At 38.6% G+C, this 18,450-nt stretch overlaps 1 protein-coding gene across 4 annotated transcripts in view; it reads right to left on the bottom strand.

The window, feature by feature from the left end:
- LOC149302396 (unconventional myosin-VI-like) overlaps positions 1-18,450 on the bottom strand; it is an 89,738-nt gene that overhangs the window by 42,970 nt on the left and 28,318 nt on the right. For all 4 annotated transcript variants that reach the window (XM_089482482.1, XM_089482483.1, XM_089482484.1 and 1 more), the window contains exons 12-16: positions 12,543-12,700; positions 10,203-10,294; positions 4,436-4,508; positions 3,132-3,259; positions 1,318-1,413 (exon numbers count right to left, since the gene is read on the bottom strand). In XM_089482482.1, coding sequence (XP_089338608.1) covers positions 1,318-1,413; positions 3,132-3,259; positions 4,436-4,508; positions 10,203-10,294; positions 12,543-12,700 — 547 coding nt within the window. The remainder of the gene's footprint in view (positions 1-1,317; positions 1,414-3,131; positions 3,260-4,435; positions 4,509-10,202; positions 10,295-12,542; positions 12,701-18,450) is intronic.

Here is an 18,450-nt window from a genome sequence, read left to right as displayed (position 1 = left end):
AAGTGCTCATTGATGATAGAGGTTAGATGAGAATGGTGAGACACTTTCAAGTTACCAGAAAGGCCACAAATACTAAATTAAACACTCTTTACAACAATGGGATGCACAAGGAAGCAACACATTAAAAACCCTTAAAGATGGAATACAGCAGCTGATGACCACACCGGGTTCCACTACTGTCGGCTACTTAGAACATAGTGAATGTTCTATGTTTTAGATTCATGTAATATACACCGAATTATATTGTTAGATATTTGTAGATTCTGATCTTTTGATGTTATATTTTGTATTATTTTCTCTTTTTGAAATAAAGAGCTATTGAAAAAAAGAAAAAAAAAAACATTAAAAAAAAAGTGTGAATCCTTCAGCCATGAAAACATGTCTAGCGACTGTACTCATCAGATGAATACATTGGTCTTGTCTGGATACACTCAAGTCTGGGACGTGATAAGAATCGTAACACACCCAAAGCTTTTGTTCTGTGCCTAACTATAGACAACATATTTAGATTCCCGGCAGCTGCAATGCTAGCAGTCCATGCAAACTAATTTTGGTAATAAAAGCACATTAGGAAAAAAGAGGGGATAAAGCAATGACATTGTAAAGCGGATCTGTCACAAACAGTTCACACTTTACACTTCAGTATACGTAATAAACCCATGTAATATATTGGCAGTTTTGTTGTTTTTTTTAATACATTTTTATAAGAAACAAATGTCCTGTTTATCCAATGGGAGCAACGATCTCAACTTAGATATAATGTTATCTCCCCATTACATTATTTGCCCTCTTTTGTGGTCACGGCCCTCAGCTTTAAAACCAAATAGCGGGTACCTTTTAAAGAAGACAATGACCCAGAACAGAAGCCGATGTTGGTAGTTTTAAAACATTTAAGAATGCCAAAGATGTGTTGGTGACAAGGCTCTATTAAATTCAGGTACAGCAAAAAGGCACATTGTGAGTAGAATTTATTGTTCGATATCAATTATGGCTATGCTCAAATTAAGTCATTCTTTCTGTGCCTGAGGCATGTCTTCAATGGAACATAAGCTATTCAACCACGGACGGTTTGCTGTACAGGGGAAATGTATTAACACGGCACACACAAGCTGAAATCCCTGAATGCATATATAGCAGTCATCCTTTGAGAAGTTCATTGGATTGTCTTCAAAATGGTTAGTCGTACACTGACTGTTTATTATATTTTTATTAATTCATTTACCGGATATTTTTTTTTAAAGTAATAATTCTATATCACTGCATACAACGAAAAGGTACTTTATTGCAAAGATCAAGAAGTAGCCAAACACATCTTACGGTTTCATAGCACACAGCTCCGGCAAAATGCCTGACGATGAAGCCCTCGTCATCTCGGATGTTCCTGTGAACTGTAAGCTTGGACTTTCTGGGAATCTGCAATGGGAATGTGTTCAAATTAGTGTATGGAAAAAGGAGTGCAACTGGCAAGTAAAAGAGGCAAATAACTTTCCAAACAAGAATTGAACTTAAGTGGTGAACTCAGGCTTAAAGCAGACTCTCTTCTTATTCCCGTGGGTTTATCCCATCCCTGTGTTTTGTGATTTCTTTGCCATGTCAAGCAGTATGCATTAAATATCTTAATACCTTACGGTCCAGTTATCTGCTTATGCCGTTAATATAGGTCATTAAATGCTGTACACTTTGGTCAAGATCATAAGCCTAACTATATATTGTATTTCTAGGAGAGATCAGGCACAACCTACAAAAACTATTAGACCTGCCTTGACTGCACAGTATCAATTAATAACAATAGCACCTTCTCTATCATCATATAATAAACCTATTCCAAGAAAGTGGATAGGAAAAGCCTTCCATCAAACCGGGTTAGTGATCAGACTGTAAAATGCAACTTCTCCATAGCGCAAAAATATGTGTTTGTGTAGAAATGAAGTTCAGAAGAGCTCAGTCTCTTGCTGCTCGGAATTAAAGATTAGTATCAAAAAGGCTTCTCCTGGATGCACAATCAGAAAAAAAATATTTCATTACTGAAGAAACCCTCTCCTAAACACAGCATCCTGTACGGCAGCAGTCCAATTATCCTTTATCGACGCCAACATCAGGGACTTTATTTGTTATGTAAAGATAAGAAGGAGGCACACACTTGAATCTGAATTTACTCTTTAAGTCGCAGACATATAGACTTTAACTTTTAAATAAGTATTTGATCAAATTTGCTTCCAATGTAAGAAAAGAATTCTACGAATGATTTGTAAATATAAACTATTACCTATTGCAAACCTTTTTTTAATTAGCCCCCCCCCTATGGATTACATATCTTACTTTAGCTTCAATTATTTTTTTCCCTTATATTTTTAAAAAATAATAATGCATAAATAAGGAATTAAGAACCAATAAGCAGTTATATTACCACAAATATAAGTAGATAGCTGTTTACCAGAGTTATTTACAATTTGTATTCAATTGTGTACAATTTGTATACCCATTGTGGGTAAAGGAGATGGAAAACCCTTCCGTGTATAAAGTGGATATAGAGGCAAAGGTGATAATTAATAACCTTATTTGCATGCGCCTACCCAGAATCCCTTGTGGTTGTGGCAGCACCATGAGATTTCTGAGGGAAAAAACAAGCCTTCTGGTTTGTCTGGTGTCTGTAGATGAGTGTTTAATAATGCTTCTACTACCCCATTGTTATTAAACTTAACGATGTACATTTTGGAATCCCAAACATTATGAGAGGAAGTAAAGGGTGAAAACATATGTAGTTTGTGACGTTCATTGAAGAATTTCTCAAAAGGAGAAACACAAAACTGTATACCCTTTGAAATCTCCATGATTTTAGGAGATGGCTCTTACAGTCTCCCAGTGCACATTTCCTTTGCGACTGGGCTCATGATTGGAACCAAAAGTTTGCTGTGGTGTGAGACAAGCTATGGTGCTAGGAGCTTTGATGAGGTAGAGAACAGAAGCTTTGCTACTGCTTCCCAAATAAACACCCTGCTGGGCAGACAGAGGCTAGCGGGGAACAAGCGAGACGCAAAAACACTAGACATGATGGACGGTGTCAGAAGGCATACAATTCCCCATCCCGGCACACGCTCCGTTCCCTAACCAGCTATAACGGTGTTACTTACAGTGAGACGGAAATGGTCTTTGTGTTTCTGATGCACCGCAGCGGTGAAGTGCTGGTCACTTGGCTGTGGGAGCCTGTTCTCTTCATCCAAAATGTCAAGGATACCCACTAGCTTTGCTTCAATTATATCTAAAAGGAATGGATAAAACCCATACAACTTCTAGTTTAATTCAATATGTTTCTGATTGAAATAGAATCTGCAACTTGCACGGTTGCAAAGCATATGTTCCTGTTTACAGAATATTTTCATCGCATGTACTGTAAGAGAGAGAGGGTACATTTAGTCATGGTTTGGCCAAAGTAGGAGAGCAGCAGGAGTGGGGGTGACCATCATAAACCACTAATATATAGTGACCCACAGTGGAACAGTGGAACTTGTGTAAAAAAGATTACAGAAAGGATCCACTAAAGGATCTTAAATACAGCCTATGTTTCTTACTGTTCTGCATTCCGGAGCGTCTGTATGAATTGCAAGTAAAACTCTCAAGAGAAAGGAAACTATTTTGCGAGCGGCCCATCAGAACCGTACCTGAAGCAAAACCCTACCTCCCTTCACCCTCTTACCTGCCCTCAAATATTCCAACAATCGGCCATCTTTCCCCCTCCCACACAAAGAAACAACCAGTGACAAAAGTTAAGGCGACTCTAGAAAACTTTAGAAATTGGTATCCGAACTGAAAATGTGCCTAGCATGGTTAATGAGATGCTATAAACTTCACAACAGAATCCCCCATTAACTTCCCAGAGACATTTCTACTATAACGATTCTGTTGCTCCTAAAATTTTAGTGCTGTTTAGTTTAGTGCCAACTATTTGTATATTGGTATTTAAGCTTTCTCCAAAGATTCTCTGTCTGGCTTTTAAATTACACCCAAATTTGTCCAGTCTCGTATGGGTACGCACACACATACACGGTAGGGCACTATGCAGCATACATTATCAATGCTAAAGGAACATTGTTGAGATGCTAAGGATTCCTCCGCCATATAATTATCTTTGGAAAGAGAATTGCACATCTGTCTCAGGAACACAGAGAGGAAATTAAAACCACGGCAGCATTTTAACCATTCCAGTGTGCTAAACTCTTCTAAATTAGGAATAGGTTTCTTTTCAATATGCTAATAGCTCCTCAAGCACATCCAAGAAATATGGATAAGGAGAAGAACATTTAAATGGAGATTAGATTAAAAAAAAAAATAATAATAAAAAAGAGAATTTTAAAGCAGTTTAGGTTTTCCCACAATTTATGGACGGTATGGAATTATAAAAGATATTTAGACAAAACCGACGATTGAGATGACATACCTATACAGTCCTGATTGTCCACATAATGGACTTCATTTACACCAAGACCTTCTTTCTGATATAGTTCTTGTTCCTATGAAATAAAGGAGGAAAAAAATATTTAGCAATTCTCTAGCAGAATTCAGTAAGAATCTCTCTGTACTCGCAACCTTCCATTTAAAGAGCTACATTTCTCAAAGCACAATAATATAAATCAATATATAATTCTGTTCTTCTATATCTTTAGGTTAGACCATGCACTTAATAACTTACACAAGGTAAACATGTGTAAATAATAAATCCTGGAAATATATATTATTATTATATATTATCATGATGTCATATGGTGTGGCAAAACCAAGAGGCAGCAACACGATGCAGAATTCGTTGAAAAGCCCTTTATAGGTGGGATATAAAATTCTGCTACTGAGTTATGGCCATTCTCTGGGCAGACTTCTCCTAACTAGTAAACCAAATGCCACCTCTTATAAGGGTTCTTATGTATTGCAATTAACATTTATTGCAGAAATAAAATACAGGTTGGCTAGTGCATCGTAATCCTTTATTTGGGGTTAAAACAATCCTGTGCCAAACAGTGTAGGTTTTGTTTCACTTTTTATTATTGTTTTCAATTTATCATATAATTTCAATATAACGCTGCTGCTGGACAAGCAATGGCCCGTTTGCTTTCATTTTGACAAATAAGGCTCCTGGTTTATTTGATTAAACGTTGCGTACAAACAGATTTGGGATGAAGAAACAGAACATTATAAATGGGTGCTCTACAAAAATGGCATTTTAAAAAAGCTTTCACAAGTCAAAAATAGGTTTAAGCACGGAGAACCGGTTGCTCAAATATTCTAATACATACAGATACACCGGAAGAACAGGTTGAGCTGGATCGTTACATGGTAAAAAGTCTGTTTTATGGCTAAAAAGTACTATTCTTTGTCCGAACCGCACTAAACTTGTATAATTATTAATAATTAACTAGTCATCAAATAATGAAAACACAGTTCTTCAAGCTGAAAGACTACAATGGGGAGGGATAATCATGTAGATCCTGATTAGAGGACCTTTGCCGGGAGGGAGGGAAAAGAGAGGGAGGGAAGAGAGAGGGAGGGAAGAGAGAGGGAGGGAAGAGAGAGGGAGGGAAGAGAGAGGGAGGGAAGAGAGAGGGAGGGAAGAGAGAGGGAGGGAAGAGAGAGAGAGGGAAGAGAGAGAGAGGGAAGAGAGAGAGAGAGAGAGAGAGGGAGGGGGGAGGAGGGAGAGAGAGAGGGGGGGAGGAGGAGGGAGAGAGAGAGAGAGAGAGAGGGGGGAGGAGGGAGAGAGAGAGAGAGAGAGAGAGAGAGGGGGGAGGAGGAGGGAGAGAGAGAGGGGGAGGGGGAGAGAGAGAGAGAGAGAGAGAGAGAGAGAGAGAGAGAATATTGTTTATTGTAATCTGTAAACACTATTATATGAGTTTATTTAGCGTATGGAACTGTGAAGTGTATGATCCGGTAAAAGCGATGAAGTTAAGGATGGTTATACGCCAGATGGAAGGAAACAAGCTAGTTCACAGGTTCCATAGTCACGTTGCTATGTACACAACAAACCCCAAAATGTGCTCTCCTGCTTATAATTACAGGGAGAGAACTGGCAAAGCATATTATTTGGCTTGTCCTCAACAGGCATGCACGAAACGCAGCCAACACAGCGGCAACATGATTTCATGTTCAATACTTGATTCATGCGCGGTCGCAGTTACACTGTTCAAATACACTATATAGTTATTCCATTTCTATTGAGGGGGACATGTATTACCGTTCTTAATTACTTTGCTTCCCCCTTCATCATACAGTAGCCGGCCTTAATTACCTTGCTGCCCCCTTCATCATACAGTATCTATATAAAAGCATTAATTGTTGGGTTTACTACAATAATAATAATACTACTACTAACACAAAATTAAAAAAAAAAATACGGTAATATAAAAAGAGAAAAACAAAAATCAGCAAATATGTGCAAGCAGGTCGGTCATTTTATTCTTTTTGCTGCAGGTTTAATCACATAAAAACAACATACTTTAAGAAGCTTTTTCAAAGTCTACGGCAACAACCTATCACTACCTGCGTTTGTGTCACATGACAATTAAGGGTTCCCAGGAACAAAAAAAAAAAATTAATAAGGCAACATTTTGCTTGATTAAAGAATTGTTTCTGGGAAGGGTCCGAGCATGCAACGATACTAGGAACGATGTCTCTAATAACATATTTAGTTATAACAACACATTTCAACTAGAAAGAAAAAACCTAAGCTTCCCAAACTAGAGAAAAATGTATAATGCTTCAGCCTTTAATGTCTACACATTATTATCCGCTCACCGCTTTAAACAAGATAGCATTTTATAGTTCCTCGTTTTTTTTGTTCCTGATTGAATTCCTCTTTATGTTTAGCCATTTTTTAATTAGCACGGGTTATGCCTAATAAAATGCCTTTTTGCTGATCCGATGCCAGCACATATCTCTGCGGCGCGCATAAGGTGAAGCCGGATTGTTGTTCCGACTCACGAATCACTGTGTAAAATAATTCCCCTCCTTCCTCTGAAGAAAGCCTGCTTTAGTGTTCTTACATAAAGAGAACAGAATGTTTACCGAGCACATTTTGCACGAAATCAATGTCTGCGGCGGCATATTATTTTTAAACGTCTCAAACCTTCTTTATTTTCTGATGTAGTCTCGAAAAGACATTTGCCGCTGACAGAAATCAACACTGTGGATATCCCTAATCGAGTTTAGTGGGGGAAAATGCGTATTCCAAATGGAAGAGAACATATGTTTAATATCGGAAGGATAAAAGAAACGAAGTTTAATGCCGGCAATATGAACGTCACATTCAGAAATGTCGAAATCTCAGTATTAAAGGCGGCGTTGGTTTTATCGTCTATTTTCAACCACCCAACATAAGCCACTTGGGAACGAGAGAGCGCTTGCAAGCTAAAAGGAGGATATCTTCAAAAATCGCCTACATATAATATACATATAATCATAAACTGAAAAAATGCCATAGATATAATATTTGGTGGAACAAAGCGTATTGGTTACATGTATTTTTGAACATTTTCAGGCCTGTTAAGTCCTATAGATAATAAAATTCATAATGCCAAGCAACTGTAGGATGAGAACTACAGTTCCTTTGCAATAATTATTTCGTTAGAAAAAAAGCAAACCGTATTATTGACAAATTTGACTATTGTAAACAACTTTAAAAAGACCATTTGGTAAGCATGTAGGGTATGGGCAAATTCTGTCTCTGTGTTCTATATAGCGCCATCAAATTCTGCATCGGTGTTCTAAAATTTTTATTGTCAGTGGCCAACATCAAGTAAATTACATTCTACAATTGTATTGTCAACTCAGTTCTCCATTATTCTCACTTTGGGTGCCAAATATTTCCCCAGAAATAATGTGTTACTCATGCAAAATGCTGCTCAATCCATAATCTTACATGGGAACACTTAATTGTCGTGTAACTCAAAACCAGGCTTTATTTTTTTTTTTTTTTAAAGGTTCGCTGTTGTTCTTACTGGATTAAACTTTCAGAATAAACAAATATAATGGCAGATCTGCTAAACTGTATTCGTTTCGAATATTAAGGAGTGCAATTAACATTTTGCCTGAATGGAATAGCACCAAGAACCAAGTCAAGTTCTTAAAGCAGGTGTGACTATCGGAAATGAAAGTATATACATCCTGAAATCTTATTCCTCATGCACTGTCGTTTTAATAATTAAAGTATCATTCATGGCCCTGAGCCGAACGGTCACAGAACAGCTTGTTTTGATTCTTTACCGCCGATGGTTCCTGTCTAGATGGATTTGTGTCTGCAGCGAGCTCCCAGGCATTGTGAAAAGTCCAATCGCTCCCGAGCAAGGTGCGCATGGCTTACACAGGGCACAGCAGGAACTGATTAGCCATAACATATGAACGCCTTCATGCATTTTACACAAATGGGTTACTGCGACCAAACAGAAGCACCTCGCTTTAAAGAGAAGTTGTGCACTGAATGAAGAAGCGCAACGGTCCACAAGTCTTTCTTAAGCCTACGCAGGTCACATGGAAAAATATGACTTGGACTTATGCTCTGGAACGCATTGTAAAATATATACAAATAATAAAACCGAGGGCCCTGGAGGTTTAAATTATTAGCAATCTCTATTTTTCTTGATATTTTAAGGAACCATCAATTATTAAACCTGTAAGATACTGCTGTGGAAGAAAAGACCATAAGGATTGAGAGCCTGGAAAAAGAAGAGTTCTAGACCTCTAAAGCCAGGGTCATCAACAAGTTGCTTCCAGGGTGGCGGCAGTGTTCTTGTTACTACTGAATAGCTCTCGAGCTATGGGCATACTCCATTGAGTATCTATCAACTCTCCCACAAATCACCATGAGGAATTCAATAAAACAATCAAAGCAGTACATTAATAAAGTATTTGGATGTTTGCCTTCATACCTAAAATACCCCTCAAGACCCCCAAAACACTTTCACAGCAGCTCTCACAATCATTCACTACTCGTGGTATATGTAGGGTTGGAGACTGATTAGTGATCACTCCATAGAAAGAGCAAATCCATCTGTATTAGCCTGTTCGGGGATATTAGGAGACTGTTCTTCAATGGCTACCAGTTATTTGTACATCTGGGACACAGAGCTCGCATTCTCAAGCTACATCAATCAATATTGTAAACACGTGCAAGGATATACATTAAACAGTGAATAATACAATAATATACAATAAACCGGAAACCTCCCACTTGTTTAAATTTTCTGGATCAAATAACGTCATAAAAAACTGGTATTCATTTTGTTCACCGCTGCGTAGAAAAAACAAATGATTGTAAAGCAGCGTTGGATAGCCTTTGTCTGTTTAAGGAATGGCACAGGGTTTGCAATATAAATTCGCTGGTGATTTTCAGCTCTGGCAAGCTGAGAATGACAGGGCTGTAGGAGAGGATCAGAATTCTCAATCTCTCATCCAAAATTCCACCTCAGGTGGAAAATAACCCAGGGAAATGAAATGGCAGGATAATGATCTCAAAAAAAAAAAGTCAGAAGGTAAAATCTATGTCTAGAAGAGAGGTCAAACGCCGTCCTTACAAATGAATTTTCTGACTGAACCATGAATTAAATCATCTGTATTCACTACACGTCATTTTCATATTACAGATATCACCATTTGCCAGCTGAAAGGGGTTTGACATATGTGTGGCGGACTGTAATAACTAATAGTTAATGAGCTTAAAGATAGGACAGAGGAGGCGCGGAGTGATAGCCTGGTAACTGCCTATGGAATAAATTGAATGAAGGGAAACCAAAAAGAAAAAAAAGGGCAGGAGGGTCAAACAAGATGAGACATTACGTACATTGATATATGCCTAGGAAAAGATGGGCTGGAGAAGGAAAAACAGGGTATTAAGTAGAACGATCTAGAAATATAGAGCGGAAATAATCTCAAATGATGCCTGTGACAGGAGAATAGATTTCTCTAGCACTATGTGGGCTATAGACTGCAGCTCTCATGGTGCTCTGCTAATAAAAGGTTAGCGATGCATCGGGGAAGTGGTACAGCAGCTGGAATGCCTTAGGTGTCCCATGATGGCACAGAGGAACGTAGCAGTGTATAAATAAACTAGTGTATCCCCAAAGTTAGGCAGCTGTCCTAGTAATAAATTTATACGGACGCCGCCTGGGGCTTTAGTTAGGACTTATTGTGTTCCACAGGTAATATGCGGTGAATCTCCTTCATACCTCCTTGAGGATCCGTTCATTGAAGAACTGCTGCAGCTTCTCATTACAGTAGTTAATGCAAAACTGTTCAAAACTGTTGTGTTCAAAATATTCTGAAACAAGACAAGGGAAAGAAAAAGAGTCAGCTTTCAGTATAACATTATTTTACTATGCAAAGATATACATATAAAGGTGTAAAGCAACCGCTGACACTGTGATTAATTCTACAAGTACATTGAGATGCCCAACAACAACAAAAAAAAGAACAGACATATATTGCCTCCATGATGAAGATGCCCACTTGGGAACGCGTCAAACAAAGTTAAGCTTACTTGTGCTAATACAGAAGACTGTCTGAAAGAAGCCTGGAAGAAAAATCTTGTCTGATGCGTTTGTGAACCTACAGCGTGGAAAATGTGACAGTACGAAAGCCAGCGGTCGTTTTGTGATGCTTGACCCCTTACAGCGACACTCAAAGGGTTAATAAAAGTGAGGGGATTCATTTTCGTCCTTTTTTTTTTATATATATATATGTTTTACAAGGGACATTACAGTGCTGCCAAGGGGCATCAATCTTAACGAAATGAGTCCCTCTCTCCCCAGGCAATAGGAAGGTCACAGCACAGTAACAACAGAGAGGTGATGTAGTGTACGGGGCAGGAGGCCATAGGTCGTCTTCTAAGAAAATCATTAGAACGGCACATTAGGTGTGATGTTGCGATTGCTTCATTCATTCTACAGCTTCCAATTTTGCTTTGGTGTCTGGGGTCATTTTAAAATTAATTTAACCCTAATCTTCTGTGAGATGCCTATTTGTGTTGGTGTTTAATTTTTTTTTTTTTTTTTTTTATCTTACACTGCAATCCAGTACAAGAGTAGGTTTTATGATTGTTCTTTCTTTACTAATGTCATTAAGCAGGAATACCTGCTTGTAAAGTCTTATTCTACAAAAGCCATATTTCTGGCTAGCCACCACTTAACTATACTGGGATTTTACATTATGACTCTCCCCCTGAAGGATAGATAGATATTTAGATAGAGGACTTACAGATCTTTATCTATCAACAGAGCTTTACATATCCGTGTGCATACCCACTGCAGGCATACCCACTGCCAGGTAAGAGTTAACATTAATCCCGTGGGGCACGGCAAAAGAAGAGAGGCATCAAATACAAGGATGAGTGTGATGTGGAAAGAGGATATGATAATAAGGAGCAGATAGTAATGCACACGGGAGGTAGCACATGCGTTATACTGTACGGTGATGTCCACAGATAATGCTCTAGAGACACACAGAACAACTCCACTACACTCATGGCTGATGCATACAATGTACCCAGGGACTTCACACTTCCCGCTCTATGTCATCGACAATGAATATCCTTCTAACCTGTACAGCTAGCATATTTCCACACTGTAATTGGAAAAGGTTTCTCAAACGCGCTGAATAATATATACATGCACCCTCATGAAAATGTATTTACAAGGAGCAGATGAATGTCTAGGGATGGAGCTGTCAAACTGATTGCTTTTCAATTAGCAAGTTGTGACATCAAATTCCAAAAAATAATGTGGTGTTGTTGTCTTTCGGCTCTATATTATACTGAAGTACTGGTGGCGAACAAATTGTCAGAGATCAGAATACTCGGTGAACCTAGTCGCGCCCTGTCGGTAAAGGGCATGTTGCAACCCTTTGTTGTAATTACATTTTCAATGACAAAAAATAGTTACTATGATTAATAATATCATATAAATGTAAACACAACCTAAAGATGAACGAATAGTAAACAGCCGTGGGCGTAAACAAGACTGCGTTTACATTCTAAACACGAAGACAGCTGCCACCCACTGCTTTAGTTCAAATAAAAGCCAAGGTGTAGGAAAAAATATTCGGAAAATAAAGAAAAAGCAACCAAAATGGATGGGACATATACACATGTTGGCAGATATCCCATTTTATAGGGTTACCATGTCAACCGTGTTTTCCAGGACACATACAATTTTCACATGACGCTGGTATGAGATGTATTACTGAGTATTTGCTTCCCTTCCATGAGTTCAAACATCCCACATACTACAGGGGGGCAGCACTTTACATGTGCGGGGCAGAAATATGTGTGGCCCCCTATAAAACCATGGTACGGTAGGCTTTTGCCTAGACTGCCTTACAGGTATTATGGCCCTGATGGAGATAAGGAACGCATTGAAGTCGCATTTTCCAATTAGCCGTAGTGGCAAGAACACGTAGACATACCATAAACTCCGACAAAAGTCCCCACGCTATACAATTTACTTTATTAAAATATGGAGAGATAGAAATACAAACAATGGTGGATGAAGAAGAAAAGTGAGATTACTTACCAAATCCAGCTATGTCTAAGACGCCGATAAAAAAAGAGGACGTTTCGAAGGGAAAGCACTGGTTCACCCGGTTCACCACGTGGTCAAACAATCGGCTGTACACTGCTTTGGCCAAAGCATCTCGGGCATTGTTTGCCTGCTCCACTTTCAGTGGGACTCTGAAACACAAATGGTGCAGAAACAGCCGTAAGTGTCGATATGTAACAAAAGCGATATGTGACAAAAGCCATTGTTATTTATATTTTAAGAATATGGCAAAATGTGGCCATGCTAACAATTTTTTGGAAAGATAGCACTACAGCAAAACCCTAGTCACAAGTTCATACGCTTCCTAAATAGCTTTCCCAATTTATATGTCCAGTGTTTTTGCAAAAGCAGCATTCTGTAGAAGCCCCCCATATGCATTTGCCCCTTTACCCAGTATTTTCTGTGCATAAAGTGCATTTGGCCAACCACATCTCCTTGAATATGATACGCTTTCCACCAGTAATCTCCAGCGCTGACGCGGCAAACGCTACAGGCACATGCACTTTGAAGAATGGTTCTTAAAGTACTTTAATATAGGGGGTGGTTTATTGGGGCAGTGAGGAACTGTAATTGGTTCCCTTAATATTTAGGCTCTATAGAATAGGAGCAGATACATTCCTGATCTTAAACTACTCATTTTAATTAAATCTATCCCTAATAGGAAAAGAGACTCAAAGGGAAGGGTGTGTGTGTGTGTGTGTGTGTGTGTGTGTGTGTGTGTGTGTGTGTGTGTGTGTGTGTGTGTGTGTGTGTGTGTGTGTGTGTGTGTGTGTGTGTGTGTGTGTGTGTGTGTGTGTGGTGGATGTTTAGCAACATTTACACCCTGCCTTGAGCCTTTGTCAGTAATATTTATGGGCATTCTATGCACTTTTGGCGATGGTGTCCTAGACATGATGGGTAGTACACACTGGGTGTGCCAAATAATCTGAGAAATATGTTTCGAACTGTCTCACAGCAAAAGGAGTTAACTGGCCCCCCTTAAAGATCAACAACTCTCTACAACGGCATAAAAACAACAGCCTTAAATGGTACTTGGGAACACTGTCGGCATTAAAAACAAATCCTTTGATCGACGATTTCCAGGGTCAGAATTTGGTGTTATACCAACCAAAATAAAGCAGTGTCCCAAGCTCCTGTACTTTACGGCTCTACGGAGCGTTACAAATGATAAGAACGTGGATGTAAATATGTAATCACAAACTTTTATTTCCAAAGATAATGTGTAGTCCTACACAATCACGTCTTTAAGCCCTGTTTGAATAATTTATAGAGGGATCTTAGAACTGACAATGTGCTAATGTCTTGTTCTTGAGAGTCCACACTTTTGAAATGTCAAAGCATGAAACGTGTCAACTTCTGCAATCAAGGGAGAGAAAGAACTAACAAAGTGGGCGCGCGGAGAATTTATTTGGCTGTATAATTTATGTACCCATAAGTCTAGCGGCTCTTGCGACATCTCAGATTTAACAATTGAAACTTTTTCAGCAAGAATTTCAGATGTTCTATGTAACTTCTGCCTAAAGCGCTAGAGGATTATAACAAATCCTTTAGGTAGTAACTCTAATTCGGACCCATTTGTGTAACATTGTTTGCAATTCTATATGCTTCAAAAAAACAGCCGCAATGTTATGGCAAATATTTCCTCAGTATACAGGATGGTCAAAAAAGCCTACTTTTGTTCAAGCATGCAATTATTATTATTATTATTGGTTTTATATAGCGCCATCATATTCCGTAGCGCTGCACAAAAGGAGTATAGTGTTCGATACATAGTTCTGCCACACTTCACTTTTTTGTTTGCTTGGGGCATGGTGTGCTGTAAAATGTGTGTTATGACATCACACTAAAAGTTACACAAGGCATGAGGCGGTGGGCATGGAGTGAAGTATCGTCATGATGGCCGTCTCTATTTGTCAATAGCAATACCCCGAAAGCCTAGATCAAAAATGTTTTTTGATCATAATTACTGGCTACATACGAGAGGCAATGGAATTTATCAATGAAAATGACATTTTGTGAAATACGAAATGTCCCTTCACACCTGGGGGGGGGGGACATACTCCGTAATCAAGTATTTGCTAGTCCTTTAATGCATTTGTGGTTTCCAGAGCAATTTCAACTTACATGCCATTTAGTAGTGGCAAACACAAAGCTCAAATCACGCCACCATTCAAAGCCATTTCATGCTTCAGTACTTAACTGCGCTGTAAATGTAGAAATCTGGAAAATCAAGCACAAGCTTCTCCGCTACGGTTTTATGGATGTTCAAGAACCAAAAAAGCGTGTTAAAAAGGTAGCAATGCCCACTCTGCCTTAATGCTACCCCGTCCTACCTGTAGCCCCTACTTTATTATCACAACTATCAGTACCTTCATGCATGCCAGCACAAAAAGGTACACTGGTGGCCTGTGGGATTCCATTGGGTCTGGACTAGAGACCAAAGTCATCTGGGTGCCTATGTCTCAAACAATACGAGATAAACTAATTGCTTAAATGTAACTATTTATTACAGCTGGGTGAGCTGGCCTGTAAAAAAAGCAAGCCGGACTCACTCAAAACCCTCTTTGGCCCTCGCAAGCCAACTTCCCTCCTGTTTCCAGCACATCGAGCTCAGGCATAGGTCTCGTGAGCCAAGGTCAGCGTTCCGCTCAACTCCTAGATTATAATACTGTATGTATGACAGAAACAAGTTAAGAAACCTTAAAGCAACATCTCAGCTTCTAAAATTCCAAGGTACAGCACCATATCATCAAATAATAATGCGAGAAAATGTCATTGAAACTGAAAAAAAAAAAGGAATAAACTTACCAACTTTTACCAAAGTTACTACCTAAAGGATTTATATAATTTGTACTTTCTTTTCCTTCACTGGTTCCTAGATTACAAAAAAGAAAATAAAAAAGACAGGCCTTAGATTGCTTCAGCCTACCCCCTTTTTATCACCAAGAAACCAGTGAAAAAAAGTGGGCGGTGGTCTGATTTTAGAGAAATAAAAAATTCTAACTCAAAATCAGGGATCGAAATTAAAAAAAAAACTATTATTCCAGGAAAATTAAATAAAAAACAACCATTAAATGTTAGTTCAGATATATTGTACAGATATATTGGCAGGTAACTGCACAATCCTGTAGTGATATATTGCATATACATAAAAAAATTCAAATAACCAAATACACTTTTTTAAAATATTATTATTGTAACAGCCGGGAAGACCAACGAACATTAATGGGAGTAACAGCTAGATGCAACGCGTTTAAGTCCTGCTGAAAGCCTTCCTCAAGCAGGATTTTTAAATGAGTAGGGGATGGCAATATTTTATTTTATGTTTTCATGAACATCTTAGCTCTTCCCAGAGTACAGATGGAAAATAAAACTTGTATATGGGGGGGGGGGGATTAGCACTTGGTATGAACATGTGCCGTCACCTTAAGAGTGTGACCAACGCAGCAACAACGGGATCCGTAGCGGACTACATCCCCAACGGCAAACAAACTATTACAATACGATGAGATATGCGTAAACAAAGCATAGGGAAGCGTGTTTCCCTTTGAGTACATTTAAACAGATGCCATACATGTGTCCTTGTGCTTGAAGGACTCATTCATAATACAACACTGCAGAAGTCGCCTCATGTGGCTCGGAAAGCAGGCACAGTTAAAAGCAGCCCACTTTTCTCTTAAACTTTAAATTGATGTATCATATGAAATAGGACTACAAAGATTCAAAATCATTCTTCTTGAAGCAATATCGCTCGTGGAAATGAAAAAAAAAAAAGAACAAGAGTGCGAATAATCTGTGCACAGACATCACTCTATATACCTTATCACTGCAGTCCACACACACAAGAATCATTTCCTCGCTATATCTCTTCGCTATACCATATTAGCTGGCGCATGATCGTCAGCATGTGATATTTGCCTAGAATAAGTGAATAGTGCAAGCCCATCATGGTGCTAATTTCTAATTATGGAAGTGCCGGCACTAGAGAGGTCGGCAAAATCGCATGTACAGACCGCCGTAACACTTAGGTCTAAAATAGATCTAAAACCTTCAACAAAAGTTCCAAAATACTAAGTCTTTGATAAAAAGATAATGTCATTTATGATAATAACTGCAACCTATTAAATGCTGTATTGATATGAGCATTGCTAATTCTGAGTCAAGCACTAAATAACTATACGTTTGTAAAAATTATTCTAAATAAGTCTGCCTACATCGTAATATAAGGCGCGTTAATATAAAGGAATCCAGGAGCGCTGATGTTATTAGTTAACAGTATTTATTCAGCCATTTTCCAGTAAGCGCCTGCCAATGTATCTTGTGGCAACGAGGAGTGACAGGGCTCTTATAAATAGAGTACTGTACCTTGACAGTGTCTCCTGATAATCACAGATCAGCAAGGCTAATCCCCGGGGTTTATGGTGATTCACTGCCTGTCCTTTTATGTAATCTAAGGCACCAATGTCATTGAGGCACTCCGCTAGCTATCAAAGGATGAGCAGTTCAGGTGTGCATAGAGTAAGAAAATGTTCAGCGACAATCCCAGCAGAACATTACAATCTCGCCCCCGAATTTAAATTAGTCCTTGGAATCTACATACATACACCAGTTTACGCATAGCTAACACTGGCACAAAAGACATACAATTAGTGGCACAAGGCAGCCCCCAACCAAAATGATATAATATATATATATATATATATATATATATATATATATATTGATAGCACATAAGAACCATTCGGCCATCTAGTCTGCCTACTTTGTCCTCCTGTGAAGACCTCAAACCTTATTTATTCCATGGTCTTGTCTTATGTACAGGATGGCCATATCCCTATGCTACGCATGTTTTCATTCTCTCACTGTATTACCATCTTATACTTGTGCTAGAAGGCAGTGATATATATTTATATTATCTCGGAAGCACCACATATACTGGTACACTAAATGCAGGGTTAGCCGTCATGCAGAGAGAGATACAGTATATATCCTTTTTTGCCGTATGATACATGCCTTACGTTTTAGAGTTCGCTTACAAACGAGTAAATTATGTCATTAGAGTAGAACATTTTACTTTGACCCACTTTAAATATGAAATAACTTAAAATGGCTAACATTTCCATTTCTGCTAGATTTCCCAAATAACACATTGCCGTCGTCTGCCTGTATTATGGCAGAAAAAAAAACAAATCAGAGTGTATTAAGAAGGAATGTCTGACCCTTTCAGTGCACTGACATGTCTGTTCTTATACCATTTGGGAAAAAGAAAGAGTGGGAAAAAATAATCTTAGAAGAGGCATTAAGGACACAATCTGCAAATGATCCTTTCTCATCAGTAAACTTCAAACTGTCCACATTAAGTCTGTGAGCCAGGAGATGAAACTGTATTTTCCTCAGCCAAAGTGTTGATGAAAAGCCAATGAAGCTTTGAAATTTGACAGATTTATTACCATTTGCAATTCATATTATCAATATTCTCTGGGTAGCAAAGATGAGGGAAACAAGAAGGGAAGGGTATAACTACTAATTAACTTCCAACTCGAACAACAATTTGTCCCCAAAGGCGCAAAAGGGAAGCCCACGGAAAAGCAAGCTAATTAGTTACATAGCAAGTTCAAATGTGAAATTGCATATGAGTTTGTGTATACTCGTGTTTAAAGAAAAAATGTATTCTGCTGTCAAAATGCTCCAATTCCAAACTCCTAAAGTAAACTTTAGTAACATCAGACTAAGGTCAGAAACAGCCAAAAGTATGAGCGTCAATGTATTTATAAAGGAAAGCTTTAGGAGCCACACAATCATAATATGGAGGACCCATAAGCTTGGCAATAATTAAGATATGGAACTAAATGTGCTGCCCTGGGGAACACTATTTCTAGTG

Source organism: Sceloporus occidentalis, unplaced genomic scaffold (genome assembly GCF_023333645.1).
Source record: "Sceloporus occidentalis isolate IW3139 unplaced genomic scaffold, rSceOcc1.0.p SCAF_19, whole genome shotgun sequence".
Lineage (NCBI taxonomy): Eukaryota > Metazoa > Chordata > Lepidosauria > Squamata > Phrynosomatidae > Sceloporus > Sceloporus occidentalis.
The sequence above is the reverse complement of the archived record's forward strand: the minus strand, read 5'-3'. Positions and strand labels throughout refer to the sequence as shown.